This window comes from Brassica rapa, chromosome A09 (assembly GCF_000309985.2).
Source record: "Brassica rapa cultivar Chiifu-401-42 chromosome A09, CAAS_Brap_v3.01, whole genome shotgun sequence".
In the NCBI taxonomy this organism is placed as follows: Eukaryota; Viridiplantae; Streptophyta; class Magnoliopsida; order Brassicales; family Brassicaceae; genus Brassica; species Brassica rapa.
Window position 1 is genome coordinate 35,361,343 of NC_024803.2, and position 19,559 is coordinate 35,380,901.

A 19,559-nucleotide genomic window follows, 5' to 3' on the forward strand; every position below is an offset into this window, starting at 1 on the left:
CAAATTGCATTGTTATCTTCTTTATTTCCTTTTCATCTTGAGGATGTTTAGTTACTTATGTCATCCCGATGTGATGGTTTTCTAACATACACGTTTTAACAAAGGACAGTCACATGCATAAACTAAGCAGCTGTCTAAAAGGACCACCATGCAAATTTTGACAAAGTCCAAAAACGTACGAGCGTTTCACTATCATGGTTACCGTCGAATTTTCACCGGCTTTTGTTCCAACTTTTTACACAGATGGCAAACTAATATTCATAGTAATCATAATATTATACTAGTGTTTCGTAGTATATTAGTCTCTAGTCGTAGTGAGAGCCTACAACAACGACATATCAAATACATCTTGAAAACCTAAAGTTTAAGAAGAAAAAATATGGAAGAAAGAAAAGGAAGGAGAATAATCATGTTTCCTGTACCGTTTCCGGGACACTTCAACCCAATGATCCAACTGGCTGGAATATTCCACCACCGTGGCTTCTCCGTCACGATCCTCCACACTTCCCACAACTTCCCCGATCCTTCGAGACACCCACACTTCACATTTCGAGCCATCTCTCACAAGAAAGAGGGAGAAGGAGAAGACCCTCTCTCTCGGTCGGAAACTTCGGGTCTGGACCTCATTTCATTCATACGTGTACTGAAACAGAAGTACGCTGAACCGTTTCGTGAGACTCTTGCGGCGGAAGTAGGTGGAGGAGAGACAGTGTGTTGTTTGGTCTCCGACGCTATATGGGGGAGGAACACAGAGGATGCGGTCAAAGAGGTTGGACTACGTCGAGTGGTGTTGAGGACAGGTGGTGCTGCGTCGTTTCGTGCTTTTGCCGCCTTCCCTCTCCTTAGAGATAAGGGCTACTTCTCTGCACTAGGTAAAATACATTTATAAAATTTATTTATATTACGGAATCCAATATACAAGTTTTTGACTGATAACCACCAGAAGAAATTTTTTAATTTGGAATTATGAGGTAAAAATGATGTTAGCAAAAAAAAAAAGATTGAAAAATGTTTGACAAAATCGAGATTTGAAAGTGAAGATAGTGAATTTTTTAATTAGTGTCTTGCTGGTAAAAGGGAATGAAACAAGGCTAGATACAATCTTCTTTCAGTTTCAGTTTCATTAGAAGAAAATATTAATTTCATAATTGCAAAGTTTTCAATTTTCTTTCTCGTTGTATCACTCAGGATAGCTAGAGACAGTTTGCAAAAAAAAAAACAAGTACTTGATGTAAAATCGATTGTCAAAATGTATATATATATTCACAAATAATTAGATATCTAAAATTAGTTATTTATCTTGTCACTAGAAATGTTGAGTTTGTTTAAAATAACTTTAGATTTATTTTTTAAATCCAAATTTTATAAAGCAATTTTTACTAAACGATTCTTAAACATGTAATTGGATCATAGAATCTAAAATTTCTTTCTTAGACATCTTTTAGAAATGTCAGAAATTTATTATTCTATTTATCCAGATTCTAGACTAGATGATCCAGTGATAGAGCTTTCACCATTGAAAGTGAAGGATCTTCCTGTAATAGAAACGAACGATCCAGACGAACTATACCGAATAATAACCGACATGGTGGAAGGAGTCAAGTCTTCATCAGGAGTCATATGGAACACATTCCAAGATCTTGAAAGAGACCAAATCATGGATTTGAGCAGCAACTTCCATGTTCCCTTCTTCCCAATCGGACCATTTCACAAACATAACAATGATCTTCCACCTAAAACAAAGAACAAAGAAGATAATGGAATAACAAATTGGCTCGACAAGCAAGAACCAAAGTCAGTGGTCTATGCGAGTTTTGGAAGCCTTGCAGATATAGAAGAGAAAGACTTTCTCGAGATTGCTTGGGGTCTAAGAAACAGCAAACAGTCGTTCTTGTGGGTGGTTAGGCCAGGGTTGGTCCGAGGGACCGAGGGGCTCGAGTCATTACCTTGTGGGTTTATGGACAACATTGGACACAAAGGAAAAATTGTGAAGTGGGCTAATCAGTTAGAGGTATTGGCTCATCCAGCAGTTGGCGTGTTTTGGACGCATTGTGGATGGAACTCAACGGTAGAGAGCATATGTGAAGGTGTTCCAATGATATGCACGCCGTGTTTCACTGACCAGCGTGTGAACGCGAGGTACATTACTGATGTTTGGCGAGTGGGGAAGGTGTTAGAGAGAAATATAATGGATAAGGGAGAGATTGAGCAGGTAGTACGAAGTGCAATAATAGATGGCGGAGATGGGATGAGAGATAGGTGCTTGGGCTTTAAAGAGATGGCTGAAAAATGCTTAGGGAAAAATGGGTCTTCGTCCAACTATTTGGACAAACTTGTGAGGCATGTCTTGTCTTTTGATTCATAAGCTTTTACAGGTTAGAAAAAATTATTGGGAAGCAATGTTTTGAAGCATTCATCAAACCTTTGGATGTTATGTATTTCATCCTTTCTCTTGAAATAATAATGTTAGTTTTTTTTTTTGAAACTGAAATAATAATGTTAGTTGTTCGAGTTTTATATGATTGTTCATCCTTGTGAAAATGAGTATTACATTTAGGGACGGGAAAGATAATAAAACCAAAGCAATTTGAATGTTGAAACAAATTTTATCCGGTATTACTTTTTCTTTCTAAGCTGAATCTGGTCCTGAAACAAATAAAGCATATATAAACTGAGATGAAAGTTTGAATCCTAGTTCCAACCTTATAACAAACCAATCGCTACAGTTATAGTGTTATACTTTCATCTATTATACCTCTTTGTCGGGGTCCACTGGCCCATCTAATTTCACTATCGAGTGTTTTGAGTGGTGCTCGGTAGCCTACGAAGGTGGCACAACTACTTGCCTAAGTGGTTCTTGGCGGCGTACTAGAAGTTTAAACCACATCAACAAAAAAATAAAAATACACTTCAAAGTCTCAAGAGAGAAGTATTTCTTTTTTTTTTGCCTAAGAAAAAAATGTTTTTTTGCAAAATTGACCCAAAACTCAAAGTCAAACCTAAAACTAACCTATGTTTTTTTTTGGATTTTTCGTTTGCCCTATTCACCCCACAAATTCATATTATTTACGAAAATGCCATTAGTTTTTTTTTTCTTTTCGAAAATGATATTTTTACTCTCTCAACCTCATCATCTTCAAATATTTACAAGATCTCTATTACCATCAATACATCAACCACCATGAACACTCAATTTGAAGCTCTTAATGCACCTCAAATCGATTTAAACTCATTATTTCTCAATTCTTATGAACTAAAAACAACACCTCTTTCACTTTCTCTCTATATTCATCCAAAAAAAATCCAAAATTTTGATTCTAAAATTTTTATGGTTCATAGAGCCATTGAAGCTTACGATTCTTGGTGGATCACTTTTGTTTGAGATTCTGGGTGCTTGCAGAAGACTTCTGTGTGCTAAACAAATTATCTCACTGGTTGAAACTATAAAATTAGTTTTTTCCAGATATGTTCGTCCAGACGACCTCCGGATAAGTCGTTTAGCTGTAGATGACTTACATGGAAGTCTTCTGGTCAATGTAGAGGTTAGTTTTGCAATTGACTTTTAAATGTGTTTTTCTAGACGACTTACATGCAAGTCGTCCATCTTTGTTTGTTAAAGAAAAATCCGAGACGAGTTCCATGTAACTCGTCTAAGGTAAACGGGTTAGTTTTGCATTTGACCGGATTGTGTCAGAAATTTGACTTTCTCTGGAAGACTTACATGTAAATCGTACAGTAAAAAATTAAAAAATCAATATTTTGTTATACCTAGACGACTTACAAGGAAGTTGTCCATCAGACGAATTACACGAAAGTCGTCCATTATTTTATTCCGAGATTCTGGTCAAACCTTGCTTATCTTGGACAACTTCAATGTAAGTCGTCGGACGGACGACTTCCGTGTAAGTCGTCTAAAAAAATATTTTTTTATTTTTTTTCAATTGCAAAACTAATCTGAGATCTTACATGGAAGTCGTCTAGGTATAACACCATATTGATTTTTTAATTTTCTACTAGACGACTTATGTGTAAGTCGTCCAGGAAAAGACAAATTTCTGATACAATCTGGTCAAATGCAAAACTAACCCATTTTTCCTAGACGAGTCTCGAATTTTTTTTAACAAACAAAAGATGGACGACTTCCATGTAAGTCGTCTAGGTTAAAAATCAATTGCAAAACTAAACTAAATGGATGACTTCCTAGAAATCTACCAGACGACATCCGTGCAAGTCGACTGCGTCAATGTTTAATAAACTTTCATTTTCTCTAAAACTATAAAGACTTTTAAATTTTTTGTTGTTAATTCATGTATATTGGGGCTACTGAATGAAATTTATAACTTAATTGGTGATATTTATGAGGTTACCAACATTCATGCTTAGTAAAGTTTCTAGCTAATTGAGAAGACTTCCGTGTTAGTATTCTAAGTTAGTTTTTGTAAATTTGTTAAGTAACTTTAAGATATGTTTATTTAATTTTCAAAAGTGTTAAGTACACTTCAAGAATATCAAGTAACATGGTTTAATGTGTCTTCTTAGATCATATGATATACTTTTTACTTATGTATCTAATGAAAATGTTATATCTTTGAACTTATGTAATGTTTTACTTTTGTGAATTTGACTAAGTTTTCTTGAGAATTCTTCTCCCTTAGTTGTAATAAATATGATTAATTTTTTGTGTTATTGTGTTTTGCTGTTGAAGTTGTATCAATAACTTCAATTAGGTCAAGTAAGTTTGGAAATATAATATTGTGGAAAATGAACAAATTTACCAAACATTTTCATTAATATCTCTTCAAATTTACAATAACAAATCACAACTAAAGGAGTACACATGCAAATCACAAAAACAGACAAAAAAAAACTAGTATAGATCATTCTTCTACAAGGACAAGCTTAGACTCCACTTGATATGGAAGAAGACTCCGTTAGAAGTCTTCTGGAAGACTTCCAGGAAGTCGTGTGGAAGACTTCTTTCTTCTTTGAAGCCGTGTAGAAGACTTCTTTCTTCTTTGAAGCCGTGTAGAAGACTTCTTTGAAGTCGTGTAGAAGACTTCTTTGAAGTCGTCTGGAAGACTTCTTTGAAGTCGACTGGAAGAGACTTCTTTGAAGTCGTCTGGAAGAGACTTTTTTGAAGTCGTCTGGAAGAGACTTTTTGGAAGTCTTCTAGCGCATTATATTTTAGAAGACTTCCGAGAAGACTTCTCATTAGTTTTCCAAAGTCTGATCCAGATCTGAAAAATATGTATATCAAACCCATATTTGAAAACTTGTAAATCATATAAAAAAACGTTCAAATGACTTAAAAGTTAAAACAGAGAAAATGAGTAAAAAATTAGATAGATATACTTTTATAGAACACACAAAGTACATATCCAAGTGGAAGATGAGAACCATCTGATTAAAAACCTACAACAAAAAGATAAATTAGTGAGAAAGACATGAGACAAAAATGAAAAATTCATATAAAGTTTAGTGTTTTCAAGTCAAAGAGATTAGAGTGGATTTGGAAAATTTTAGTTTGGGAAAAATGTATGAACTTTATGCAACATAAGGTTACCAAAAAAAAAAAATCAGACATAAAAACTTACCAAAACGCTCAGATCTGTTATGAAAGGGAGACATAAGAGAAGACTCTGTCAGAAGACTTCTTGGAAGTTGTCTAGAAGACTTCCTGGAAGTCGTCTAGAAGACTTCCCGGAAGTCATCTGGAAGTCTTCTATCTTAGAAGTCTTCCAGATCTGAAAAACTTGCATATCTAAATCAAGATCTGAAAAACCTGCATATCCAAAAACATTCAAATGGCTTTAAAACAGAGAAAATGAATGGAATATTAGATAGATCTACCTTTATAGAACACACAAAAAATACATATCTAAAATTAATAGATTTATCTTTAATAGTGGAATATGAGAACCATGTAATGAAAAACCTGCAAAAACAAAATAAATTAGTGAGAAAAACATGAGACAAAATCGTTTGACCAAAAAAAAAAGACATGAGACAAAAAAACAATAAATTGATATAAAGTTTGACGTTGATAAGTTCAAAAAGATTAGAGAGAGGTTGAAGAGTTATAGAATGAGGAACATTACATTTTTGTTGCAACCATTTGAGAGGAGGAGATAGAATGCGTAAATTTTTCTTTATATAGGGAGACATAAAATCCAATTAGGTTAAATATTTTCAATTCAGAAGACTTTCAAGTAAGTCTTCTAATAAAAGACTTTGTGGACGACTTACTTGTAAGTCATCGAGAAGACTTCAATATTTTTAGCGGAAAACTAAAATATTTTTAGCGAAAAACTTAAATAGAAGACTTCCTTGACGATTTACATGTTAGCCGTCTAGACCCTAAACATAACCTCTAAACTAAATTAACTAACTAAACACTTCATAAAATCAAATTAAACTTAAAAATGTTTATTATACACATAAATAAACACATATAGGTAAAATTTTAATTTTTCAAAAAAACATTTAAGCTTTCCAAAATTTAACCTTAAGAATACATACAATATTACAACATATGTTGTCAAACCCTAAACAAAAGAATATCATGAGTAACTACTTTCACTCATCTATGTTAAAAACTATTCAATTTTATTATATCTTAATTTACAACACTTAAAACTGTTTATAATTACATGATTTTAATTTTTCACTTGTCAAAATATTTTTTAAGCAATTTATAAATTATTTTTAAGATCAACAACACCAGACGGCTTACGTAGAAGACGACTTCCAGTATCTCAGAATACTCAAACGATTTACCGGAGATATATTCGTAAAATTGAGTTTTGTTTTTTTGTTTGGTCACAATAGGTTTAGTGTATTTTCACAAGGTTTTTAAGTTATTTTTGCATTTGATTCAAACATTTTAAATTAAGTTTTGAGTCATATTTGGCAAATTTTCCGGAAAAAAAAAGGAGACGAATGAGCAGAGGGAGACAAAAGAAAAGAGAATAAACATGTTTCCTTTACCATATGATTCATGAGAGTGAAGATTTTCCGGTAATGAAAACGAATGAGCCAGAAGAACTTTACGGGTAGTTAACAACATGGTGGAAGGAGCTAAGTCTTCTTGATGAATCATAATATCATATGGAAGTTAAATGGAACACACATTCCAAGATCTTGAAAGAATATCACTCATGGATTTTACCGGCCGAGTTCCAAGTTCCCATCTTCCCGGACCGTTTCACAAATATATAAATGTTTGATAAGTTTTATAAAAGATTGCTAATGTTCTATAATTTCTATTCCATGTTGGAAGCTTAAAATATTATATTTCGATCATGTAGCTAGGTATCTATTTTAGTACGAACTTGAAATTTAATATGTTCGATACTTTTATTTTAGATTGGATAATTAAACAAAATATTGGTGATTTATGGTTTATACGAAAGCGAATTTGGCGCTGAACACACACGTGAGAGAAAGACAAAACCCACGTGCGGAAGAAGGCAAACCTTGTTATGGGCGATTATGGTCTTGGGAACACATCAGTTCCTGCCCTCGTGTCAGCTTCATGAATCATCCGCAATCAGCGACACGATGGTCGGAACCTTGATTTTAATTTTTCAATTTTTTTATAGCGAGTGACTTTTCTCAGACCGCTGATTGTACAGAATTTTTTCTGCAAAATAGTGAATAAAATGCAAAAAATGAAACTTATATAGTTTTGTGTAACTTTATACATATTAAATTATTGTAATTTGCAAACTAAACTTACACACATGACAATATATGTAATTGGCATTTACAGAATGAAAAATTTCTTACACGCTATATAATTATATATTATTAGTTGGTTTCTATATGTATTATCAGTTAGGAATCTGATATTGGAACACATTTAAAATAATATATTTTGATAAATGATATGATAAATGATATAATGAATAGAGGGTTAATGGCATATATTGTAAATTTATAGTATATAAACAGTTGTTTAAAATGTGGTGTGAGAAAGCTTGCAGTGTTGACACATAAACATAATGATAAATTTGTTAATAATACATAAAATCAAGGTTGCGTTCTTTAAAATGATTCTCTTTTAATAACAAGAGGATTAAAAAAAAAAAGATGGTACAAAAATTATTGTCAAATATGTATTAGTCATAATTATTTTTTGGAAGACTGTTATCAGGATGCCCCCGAGAGACACCGGAAATCTGGGTATAGGCTGCCATGGAATCCACCGAAGGTATTTAGGAGGGCTGATGATCACCCCATGTTAAACCACCAGTGACCATATACAACTTGAACATGGGCTTCTCCGTATTAGGCCCAAAGGTCTCTCAAGATAATACCACAAATTCACCAGCAGCCGCGTTTCGAACAATACACATGTTGGGTGAAACCCTAAAGTGTGGTCCGTCCGCTTGCCACCGGACCACTAAGGCGTGGTTTATTGATAATCATTAATTGTCATATACTCCCTCCGTTTTTAATATAAGTCGTTTTAGAGAAAAAATTTTGTTCCAAATTATATGTCGTTTTCGGTTTTCTATGTAAAATTTATTAATAATTAATGTTGTATAATCAATGGTAATATATCTTCTATTTTTCTATTGGTTGAATTGTGGTTAGGCAAATAATTAATGATGTTTTTGTTTAGAAAATATAAAAAATAAATGGTTTTCTTAATCTACGTGCATAGCTGTAAAACGACTTATATTAAAAAACGGAGGGAGTATATGTTAATCATAGTAGGTAATTTCTTAGCTTTTAGTTAATGAAAGAAAGAATATTATTGTGTACAATATACTAATCAATTTGATAGTTAGTTTAATAAAAAGTATAATATAATTTATACGGAACAATTTATTTTTTAAAAAATTCTAAGAATTATCCTAGTAATGACACGTGTCTACGAAAATTTGTTATAATATTCTAGAATTAATATATTAGGGATTTTAGGCCTTCTCAGATTCTTGATATGGGGTTCTTAACAACTATTCACAATAATCTCATATATGCACCAGCTATTTCCATTAAGCAAATTAGCCCAACTTTTATTTGGTGGTTGAACATGCTAATAATGCATTTCGCTAATCAAAAATATAATACATTGACTTGAACCAAAACATTTAGTCTTTTCTTTCTGGTCTAGAGATCTAGGCTTTGTTTTATTGACATGTATGCAATGGAACTTGGTTAAAATCTTATTTAGCTCTTATTGAACATGGTTAAAAAATGGAACATGGTTCAAAATTGGAGATATATAAAGCACATACACATTCCAAATTTGAACTTAAACTATACGGCAGCATTTAGGGGTGGGCGTTCGGGTACCCGTTCGGGTTCGGATCAGGTATTTTGGATTTTCGGGTATTTCGGTATAGAGGTGTAGAACCCGTTCGGGTATTTCTGTACTTCGGGTCGGGTTCGGGTATTTTTAGTTCGGATTCGGATATTTCGGATCGGGTTCGGATATTTAGATTTTGAAAAAAAAAAATCATTTCTCAAGTTTCTTGTATTTAAAAATATAACTTTCAGTTAACTAATTTTTTATTTTTAATAGATTGAATGATTAATAGATTTGGACATACGTTTTAAAACTAAAAATGCACTAATTTAGTTATTTTTTTTTAATTTTAGATGTAACTTTTTGTTAATTTTTGAAATAAAAAACTTGACATGCATTTTAAGTGAGTAACAAATCATTTTTTTCCGTAATTGTATGTATATCATATGAACTTAAACTATGTGTAGTATCAATATAAATATTTTATATAAAATGAGAGATGTAAATTAGAAATATAAGGTTAATTATACATATGTTCGGCTATCTTCAAATATACATTCGGGTTTGGGTATTATCCGTTTGGGTTCGGGTATCCAATATCTCCTTATTCAATACCCGTTCGGATATTTTGCTACTTCAGTTTGGATTTCGGTTCGGGTTTTTCGGATCGGGTTCGGGTGCCATTTCGGATATCGGGTAAAGTGCCCACCTCAATCGGCACTGATACAAAGAATACAAAAAACTAGAAGCTATGAATTCAACTCGATCAATTAAACGTGCATAGACTATAAAGGAATTTACAATATTCATCTAATGATATAAAGTATAATCACCTTGTAGTACTCAAATATCAATCTGTCTTTTTCGTATGTCTAAGTTTTAGTACAAGTTCTTGGAAATCATACCATGGTCTCCTCCCGAGGCTATTTATGTCTATGTGTTTTTCGATCTTTGAAATTGTGTGGTTTGCTAGTTTATATCAAGAACTATAGGTCGTTCCAAACTGTTATGAAATATTGATAGTACATTACAAATCTTCATTATATGCAGCCTTTAAGAGATCAAACTAATATTGTGAAAACCGACTAGTTAACTGTTAAGGAGAAAGTACGATCAACAATCCTCAAAGCTCTTACTATGCTAACAAAAATTAAATCAATTGGATTTGGTAATCTCTCTTCCATAATTTGGTAGTTTGATTGAATTGATAGATTTTGTAACATATATTGAAGATAAATAGTGTCTTTGACCGGATTTTCCCCTAAACAATAACCAGTAACCATATATTATTATGAAGTCGCATTGTTTTACTTATAGACATTGAACTATTGTAACAACCTCACACGTACGTATAATCTTTAAGATATGATGATGATCAGGTCTAGATTTTGATTCGGATTTTCAATATCTGTTTGAACTGTTCTGGTATCGATAAGTGATCTTTATTCTACTAATGAGTTATGCAGACAAATTTCATATCTCTATAGAGATCGCCAACAGCGTGCATGTCATTATTAATCACTAATAATGCATTATATAGTATACGATACATTACTCTTGCGGAAAAAATCAAAAATATTATTTTTTACAAAAAATAATAAAATAAAAATATTGTCAAGATCATATTATCTAGATTGAACTCGATTGATGCATGATGATGCAACTAATAGACACAAGTATTTATATATTCGTTATAAATTATAATAACGTTTTGATTTGTTAATGTAACCGTAACGACAAGCAAATCAAAATTAAAGGGAAATATTAATAGTCGGTCTGATGCAACGCCGTCAGCCACGTTCGGCCGACAATTCATTTGCCAATCAAAGTGTCGTCTCTCTTCATTATCCATTTCTCATCGTTTTCTGCAAATACTATTTTTAGGTTAATTCATACGAAATTATGTATATTTAATAATTACTCTCATCTCTTACGACTTGGAAGTCACGTCCCTTGTGTATCGCTTTATGATGATCACATCTCTTACGGAACACAATTTACCAAGTTATAATATATAGAGGTACTTCGCATCACGTTAGCTTTCGTTTTGTTTTTATACTAAACACGCTATCGTTTTTCATTACAAAGCTTCCAGGTAACATCGTTTAATTGCGGAATCGCAAAAAAATAGTTAAGCTGTAATAAAAAATAGTTTTTTTCCTGATAATCAATAAATAAATAAAAGTTAAGTCACAATTTTTTTTAAAAAAATTACGAAATAATAGAATACATGTTAAATTGATTAAAATATTTTATACAGTATTTACTTTGTTATAATAAAAATAAATATCAATAATTGTTGCAAAATGTGAAAATATCTAAAATTTAGTAAAAATGCTTTAATTTTTATTTAAATATTTAGCTTATCTTTCAATACGTTTTAGTAATGGATTAACATTTTATAACACTATAAAATATATTAGTATAACTTTATTTACAACATAACTATTTATCTTACACCAAAAAAACATAACTATTTATCATTAAAAATTTAGTACTATTTATTTAAAAAATTAAATAGTATTAGTATATAATTTAATAATATAAAAGTGTTGATTTTGTAAATAATCTATTAAAATTCATTTTTTCTACTTAATAAAAATAATCTTTGTATTATTGTCAGCAATGCATTTTTTTTATTCCGCAATTTTTTTTGTTCATTGGTAAAATACTTGCGAAATCGTGTTTTCGCCATGCCGCAAGGTTCCCAATCAGAGCCAACGTAAAAAAAAGACTTTAAACTTCTTAACACAGTATATGGTTAGTAATTTTAGTCAAAATGGCTAGTAATAAAACGTACGCAAGATACTTTTTATATGTAAGGTTAAACATACGTGGAAAACAAAATTCAATCACCCTAAATAGGTTATTTTGTGAGCTATTTTTTTGTAACCTATATATACATACACATATATATATAAATATAAATATGTCCGTTAACAGTAAAATTGTTTAAAGCTTAAGAACCAAGTTGCTAAAAAGAAGCTTAAGAACCATAAAACTAATATTTTATATTGCTTAATTCATTGACAATACTAATTAATACATATACATAACCAATATTCATTGAATCTTATGAAATACATAATGAGAAATCATTGCGCTTAGAGGTCAAAAGAAGAAGCGGATAAAGGAGACGCATGATCTTTGCCAAATCAACCATTCTTGGTTTCCACTTCAATATATAAAAGTGAAGTCGTAGTTAGTTTTTAACATATAATATATTATATGAAAACGGTGAAACTTTCAGATTTTAGTCGAGAATCAGTTTTTAAAAATTCTAACTTAAAAATAATACTGTGCAAATAGTATTTATATTCAAAGGATAATAAAGTAACACCCTTGTATTATTCTACTAGACAAGGGAAACCTAGCTCCGTTGACAAATATATATATTATGAGCCAATTAAGCTAGACAGTTAAAAAAATAAGATTTCACATTGACCTTTTGTGATTAATAAAATCATATATGGCTAGTTTGTTCGGTGAGATACCAAAGTGTTGGTCGTAAAAGTCATTAGATGTGATAGACACATATAACTGCACCAACTGGCAATTGACACTCAGTCACTCATACCACATTGATATGTAACAATGTCAATAGTATTGCAGCAAAGGAAAACAGTGGTTCAAATACTTGTTGAAAATTCAAAACTGTGGAAAAGAAAAAAGGTTATTTCCACGCGTTTGTTTAGTAAATAAAAAGTCGACTTAGTTATTTACAACTAACCTTTCAATATGCGTTTACATCGGCGCCGTATATTGAACACGACTATATACATTAATAAAAACAAAAATACACATTACATTGAAGTGCACCAAAGGACAAAGTCCTCGTTCACCAATTAAAAGCTTCACATAACTCTTTTTTGTGCACAGTCTTCACATAACTTTAACCCTAATTTTCTAGTCAAGAATATTTTTGTTAAGAGGAAGGGACAAAACTCAAATGTCTATATCTTCCTCCACGACAAAAAGAAAATGTATTTCTCTTACTTTATATGGAAATATATATTATTTTATCTTAATATTAAATTGTTATAGAGAGCAAAGGGAGACATGAAGCGTGCGAACACGACAATACACAAATAGCGTCAGATCGGCTTCGGTCGGTTGGTCATCTCTATTTCTCTAATAATATTTTCATATATAAAAAGAGCCGACCCATGAGCTTATGTCATTCAATCTCTCATTACATTTTGAGCCTTCTCTTTTGCCCTTCGTTTATTTTAAGATTTATTACAAGAGTGGAAACATGAGAACGCTTTGTCCTAACTTCGACAGAGAAGATGGTCTAGAGACAGTGTTGGAAGTTCCCATGCCTGAGGAGTTGTTTTGTTCTGAGAACAACAAGACCGGCGCTTGGCGAAGTGTCAAGTCTAGCTTGCTCCGGTCACCGCCGGATAACAATAGCAGCCTCGCCACTCTGTTCGGTGGCCGTGACGCTCAGATTCAGATGCTTCTTGGAATCGTTGGAGCTCCGTTGATCCCTCTTCCTGTCTCCTCTGATCACGACGTTCTTGATCATCCCATCTCCAAACTCATCAAGAACCAATCTATTGTAAGTAAATAAATATATTCATTTAAACAGAACAAAATATTTAGACGTCGATTGGTTGTTTTTTTTATATATAATAAGATTTTTATTAGAGAAATGGTCTTATATATCACTAAACACACATTTTTGTTTCAAAATAGCATACAATGAAACTTTTTCTTAAAATATCATAATTTTTAAAAAAGATATTCATATGTAGGTTTCATATTTGGATTTGAGCTTAGCAATTTAAGTTTAGGATTTATTATTTAAAAATTAATATTACTTAAAGAGTTAAGGCTTGAAGTAGTTTATTCATTTTACCGTTTAATTAATATTACTTAGAGATTTTTTATTTTTTGTGATATTTTAATAATTATTTTTGTTATCAAAGGGATTTTCCTCTTTATTATAAGAAAAAAAATATTTTTTATATATGTAAATGCATAAATTAGTGTTATTAACTTGAGCAACAAGTTTTCTCATATTACTTTTGCTCTGTTCTTGGGTTATAATAGGAAGCAGCCATGGCTAAGTACATAGTGAAGCAATACACCGCAGCAGCTGGAGGAGAGACGGCATTGGCTGGAGTAGAGAGCATGTACGCGATGGGGAAGGTTAAAATGGGAGTCACAGAGTTTTGTGCAGCGAAAACCCTAATTGGAAAGAGGAAGAAGAAGATGTTAAAGATCAGAAACGTCAACGGAAACGGAGGAGAGGTGGGTGGTTTCGTGTTATGGAAGAAAGGCTCGAGTCAATGGAGTCTAGAGCTTGTGGTTTCCGGTTGTAAAGTCAGTGCTGGTTGTGATGGTAACGTGGCGTGGAAGCAAAGTCCTTGGCTAGAACATTCTCAAGCTTCTAATGAACCTTCTGGTCCACTTAGAAGGTTCCTCCAAGGGCTTGATCCAAAAACCACAGCGAATATGTTTGCTGGATCGGTTTGCGTGGGGGAGAAAGCGGTTAACGAGGAAGAATGCTTCGTGCTTAAGCTTGAAACGCAGCCTTCAGGGCTTAAATCAAGAAGCAAGAGAGGCATGGAGACGGTGAAGCATACAGTGTGGGGTTGTTTTAGTCAAAGAACAGGACTCTTGGTTCAACTAGAAGACACTTATCTCGTAAGGATCAAGACTGGTCCTGAGGAAGAAGATGTAGTCTTGTGGGAAACCACCTCTGAGACAATGATCCAAGATTACAAGAGCGTTGATGGGATTCAGATTGCTCATAAAGGAAGAACACGCGTATCGTTACTGAGGCTTGATGAGAGCTTAGAGAGTCACTCAAAGACTACAATGGAAGAGAGCTGGGAGATTGAAGAAGTGGGGTTTAATGTGAAGGGTTTGTCTTCTGATTTCTTCTTACCTCCAGGTGACTTGTGCGCCAAGGAAAATGAAGAAAGTGAGTTTAGTTTTGGAGACTATACTAGCCCTATGATGATTCCATTGAAGGTTAGCACAGATTCATGGAATCTCAAGTCCTCTAAAGTCACAGCTATTGAAGATTTTGGAGAATCTGAATGATAAACAATGAAGACGTTTCAAGAATACTTTTTGAAAAATTGTAAATTGATCTTCATACTCTGTTTTGTAAATACTTATATGTAAAAAGAAAAAAAAACTAAGGAGAAAAGTGCTTGTAAATGATATTATCAAGAAATATATAGCAAGCCTTCTTCCTTACTTCTCTTTTGTAATCTCTCTTTCCATCAAATCCGAATCAAAATGTCATCATCAGCTATGTGTCTTCAGAGTTTCAGCTTCTTGCACAAAAGAAATGTTGTCTAGGCATCATTCCAGAAAACCTGATTCGAGGATCACTGAAAGTGATTTGATCCATCTTCAAATTCTGTTCTGCTTCTCTGACAATGGCATTGTCAAGACCACTCTTTATCCACGCAATGTTGTTCAAATCAGTAGCTATAGATATCAGCTCTTGGTTAAAAACTGGACAAGGCTCTTCATAATCCACAAACTCAGCCCCCAACACCGACTTACCGTATTCAGCCGGATGAGTAGAGCAACCGTGACCACATTTCGAAGGTATGTTAGGTTCACCGCAAAGAGATTGTAGAAATTTACCAGCTAATGAGTCAGGCTTAGCCGCTTGAATCAACGGTCCCTCACAAGGAACCACATTGTGATCCCTGTACCCATTTCTCTGGCTGGTTGGGTTATACACCCTGAACGCGCCAGCACGAGCCACCGGGCGAAACACAGGAATGCTACTCTCTATAGGAGCCTGTTCTTGAGGCTCATTGGGCGATGCATCATCCATTGTAACATCATCAAGAACTTGTGTAGGCTCATCATACATTGTAACATCAACAACTTGTGGAACCTCTGGTGGTGAAACAATCTCTTCTTGAGGCAGTTGTTGTTCGACATTTTCGTTCTTGATGTAAGCAGTAGTAACTTGACTACTGTTCTTCCAAAGATCTGCGTATTTACGTCTAAGAGTCGAGTTCCAATGGTTCTTGATAGCGTTATCTGTTCTTCCTGGTAACAACTTCGCAATCACGGCCCATTTGTTACCGTGAATGGCGTGAGCAGAGATTATCATATGATCTTCCTCATCTGCAACAGATATCAAAAAGAAAAAAAAAGCATCAATTTCAAGAAGCCAAACCTAAGGAAATATGCAAAAGTTTTCTTCATTCATCTTTTGTATGCTTTATATTAACAAAGAAGAGACTTTTCAAGACTTATAGTTTTACATTTACACAGAGCCCGAGCTAAGATTTTGGAGACTATAGACGATTTAATAAGAATTTCGATAATTTTATATTTTTTTTATAAATTTGGGAGTCTATATTTATATTTATGGGGGCCTATGCTCAGGACCGGCCCTGCATTTACACTAAATTGCATCAGAATAACAAAACCTTTAACTAAACTCTCATTTACATCTCAATCTCTAACAAAACATCATCATGGAATCAATACAATCAGAATCTGATTAATAGATAGTTAACCGGTTCATAACCGAAGGTTTTTGAATTGAACTAACCGGAGAACGGTTTACGCTTAAGACAAGGGTCAAGCTGATTACACCAACGCAATCGACACGATTTGCCAGAGCGTCCAGGGATACCGCGAGCGATCAAACTCCAGTTCCTCGGACCTAACTTGCTCACAAGCTTCGTAAGCACCGCGTCTTCCTCCGTAGACCAGGGTCCTTTCACTTTGCTCTTAACCTCGTAACCACCACCGCTTGAGTCTCCGGCAGCTAACTCGGCAGCGGCGGTGGTGACATCATCGGAATCGGCGGATGATGGGAAAGGTAACGGCTCCGATCGATCCATTTTTCTTTAGAATTGAGTTTCGAAAAGAAAAGAATAATTGAATTTTGGGGTCTGTACCTGCTCCTCTCTCTCTCTCTCTCTCTCTCTTTGGGTCTTAACTGCTTTAGTGGGGAGGTTTTATTATTAAGGAGCAAGACTCTTGTTCGGTATTTTCTGCTGCTAAATTACCATTTAACCCTTTTTTGATTTTTTTCCGTAACGCCCAGTCTGTTATATGAGTCATCATTAGTCATAGACGACACAGAAAAAAACTCCACTTCCACGAAAAGTTTTTTTTTTCTTCTTTTTCGACATTTGCTTTTTATTAGCAAGCCCAATGGGCAGATACAACAGCCCATTCCATTTATATTTTTATATTTCCACGAAAAGTTCACTTTTTCAATATTTTTCATTTCACGCCTTTTCGTTTATTTTATTCTTTGTTAAATTTAAAAGTAAATGATTAATTTTACGTTTATTTTTTTATATAGGTCTAGTCTTTTTATTATTATTTTTTTTGAAGAATGATTTGCTATATAGGTTTAATCGTGTTAGATTTGAGTTTATTACGCACTTGTAACTTAAAATCAATCGTTGGTAAATGGATTGACATTAATTTTTTATATATTATTTAAAGTTTCATTGAGTTCCCGTTGTATGATAATTATCTATAATATCAATCTTTGAGATGATAGTTTTTATCGGTCAAAAATCTCAAAATTTGAAGACATTTATATTCGGTCGAATGAGTTTAATACGATAATTCTATCCCATCGAGAGGGATTTATGCTATGATACCATGTTAGATTCAGAATTATTATGTGCTTCAAAATTAAAATCAACGGGTAATAAATGAATTGGTTCTAGTATATATTAGTTAAAGTTTTTTTGAATTTTTGATGTGGGTTACTTATTCCTAATAAATCTTTATTTTTCGTTAGTGATAGTTATGTTTGAACCTAAAGCTGAAAACAAATTTATAGAAGATCTATGTTAAATTTAAAAGATATTCGTGTGAAGTTTTATAAAAGATGATCAGACGCTTAAAATTTAAATTAGTAACTAGGTGACCGGTCCGCACCCTGTGCGGACATAAGAACATGATCGGTCTGCACCCTGTGTTCTCTCTCAGCCCGTACCTCACGAGAGGAAACACAGTAACGTCAGTATGAAGAGGCAGATATTGTGTGCATGTATAATTGCAACGTCACAAAATATTTTGTGTGTTTACGAAGATACTTTCATTCAAAAAATGGAATAAATAGTGTATAGATTTAGAAGTAAAAGAATTTATATTATCATTAATTAGAATTGTATTGTATATGTTTCGTAATTCTTTATTTTAGGTGATAATATTATTTTTCCATAAATAATAAACAAACATTTATGTAGAATATTAAAAGAAAATATAATAAAAATCAAAATATTATCCATAAATAATATAAATATGAAGCACATTTCTCGATAAAAAAAAGCAAATTCAATTAGAAACTTGCAAAAAATTAAATAAATTTTGTAAGCAATTTGACGGTTTAACATTATTTGATAGATTTATACATTTCTAAATTTATTGAACATGAAATAATATTAAATTGACATACCGTCATCGGTCTCCTAACTCATCACAACCCATCTAGCAAATACAAAAAATAAATAAGTGCAACAGTTTATTCATTTTAAAATTTGTATTTGAAAAAAAAAAGTAAATTAAAATTACGTACCGTGACTACGAAATATTCTGAAAAACTTGTTTGTAGACAACATTCAATATTTTTGTCTGCGACTTCCCTTCTTTACCAGTTATTAGGATTTTTAATCCAGATCTCGACTTAACTCTTGAAAGTGAAACTTTGCCTTGCATTTTGTAAGCATTTTATAAATTATTTTAAAATTATGATAAATTTATTCTTTAAACAACGATAAATAATTTAAAATAATATTAATAAACATTTTTGGATTTTGTAATATTTAAAATAGTTATTATATAATTATATTCGAACACAATTCATCAAGTAGAGTATAAAACTATTATAATTATCTTATATAAAATTTCGTTCATTGTATTTTATAGTTTATAAATATTAAAAGTAATAAATAAAACATTATTAATCTTTGTATAATACTTCCAAGGTAAAGTGGGTGGCATAGTCGATGAAAGTGGGTGGCAGAGTCGATTCATCAAGTAGCATATAATACTTCCAAGGCAAAGTGGGTGGCACAGTCGATGAAAGATGAGGAGCCTTTGCGTCTAAACACATTTTTCTTAGCACACAAGCAACATCATCGTAATACCTTAATAGTATGGGAAAAGAGATTTGTGAATAATACTTTAAAGAATGAAAAGAAAATGTTTGTATTTTAAGACCTTGGGTGTCTCATATATATATACAGTCTATTTATTTCTCATATTAATGACGCACAATATTTTGCACAATAAATAATGAAATCGTTTAAAAAAGATATTAAATGTGTATTGTCAAAAAATGATT

At 32.6% G+C, this 19,559-nt stretch overlaps 3 protein-coding genes across 3 annotated transcripts; 2 read left to right on the plus strand and 1 right to left on the minus strand.

Moving 5' to 3' along the window:
• The first annotated feature begins 143 nt into the window (after positions 1-143).
• Positions 144-5,984, plus strand: LOC103841479 (UDP-glycosyltransferase 76F1). The gene is made up of 2 exons (XM_009118024.3): positions 144-872; positions 1,479-5,984. Exons 1-2 carry the CDS (start codon positions 380-382, stop codon positions 2,363-2,365), a joined length of 1,380 nt encoding a protein of 459 aa, XP_009116272.1. The 5' UTR covers positions 144-379; the 3' UTR covers positions 2,366-5,984.
• A 3,603-nt stretch (positions 5,985-9,587) lies between these two features.
• On the plus strand, positions 9,588-15,473 carry LOC103841482. The gene is made up of 2 exons (XM_009118026.3): positions 9,588-13,817; positions 14,312-15,473. The coding sequence occupies exons 1-2, from the start codon at positions 13,431-13,433 to the stop codon at positions 15,308-15,310; spliced, it is 1,386 nt and encodes a 461-aa protein (XP_009116274.1). The 5' UTR covers positions 9,588-13,430; the 3' UTR covers positions 15,311-15,473.
• Positions 15,308-18,321, minus strand: LOC103841480 (transcription factor MYB25). The gene is made up of 2 exons (XM_009118025.3): positions 16,797-18,321; positions 15,308-16,363 (listed from the first exon to the last, which is right to left on the minus strand). Exons 1-2 carry the CDS (start codon positions 17,089-17,091, stop codon positions 15,543-15,545), a joined length of 1,116 nt encoding a protein of 371 aa, XP_009116273.1. The 5' UTR covers positions 17,092-18,321; the 3' UTR covers positions 15,308-15,542.
• Positions 18,322-19,559: the final 1,238 nt, after the last annotated feature.

Bases quoted from the DNA above. Each gene is read 5' to 3' on its own strand.
- LOC103841479 (XM_009118024.3), top strand. From the start codon at position 380: ATGGAAGAAAGAAAAGGAAGGAGAATAATCATGTTTCCTGTACCGTTT. The intron at 873-1,478 runs GTAAAATACATT...CTATTTATCCAG, and splicing joins GGGCTACTTCTCTGCACTAG to ATTCTAGACTAGATGATCCA.
- LOC103841480 (XM_009118025.3), bottom strand. From the start codon at position 17,091: ATGGATCGATCGGAGCCGTTACCTTTCCCATCATCCGCCGATTCCGAT. The intron at 16,364-16,796 runs GTTAGTTCAATT...TATCTGTTGCAG, and splicing joins TAAGCGTAAACCGTTCTCCG to ATGAGGAAGATCATATGATA.
- LOC103841482 (XM_009118026.3), top strand. From the start codon at position 13,431: ATGTCATTCAATCTCTCATTACATTTTGAGCCTTCTCTTTTGCCCTTC. The intron at 13,818-14,311 runs GTAAGTAAATAA...GGGTTATAATAG, and splicing joins TCATCAAGAACCAATCTATT to GAAGCAGCCATGGCTAAGTA.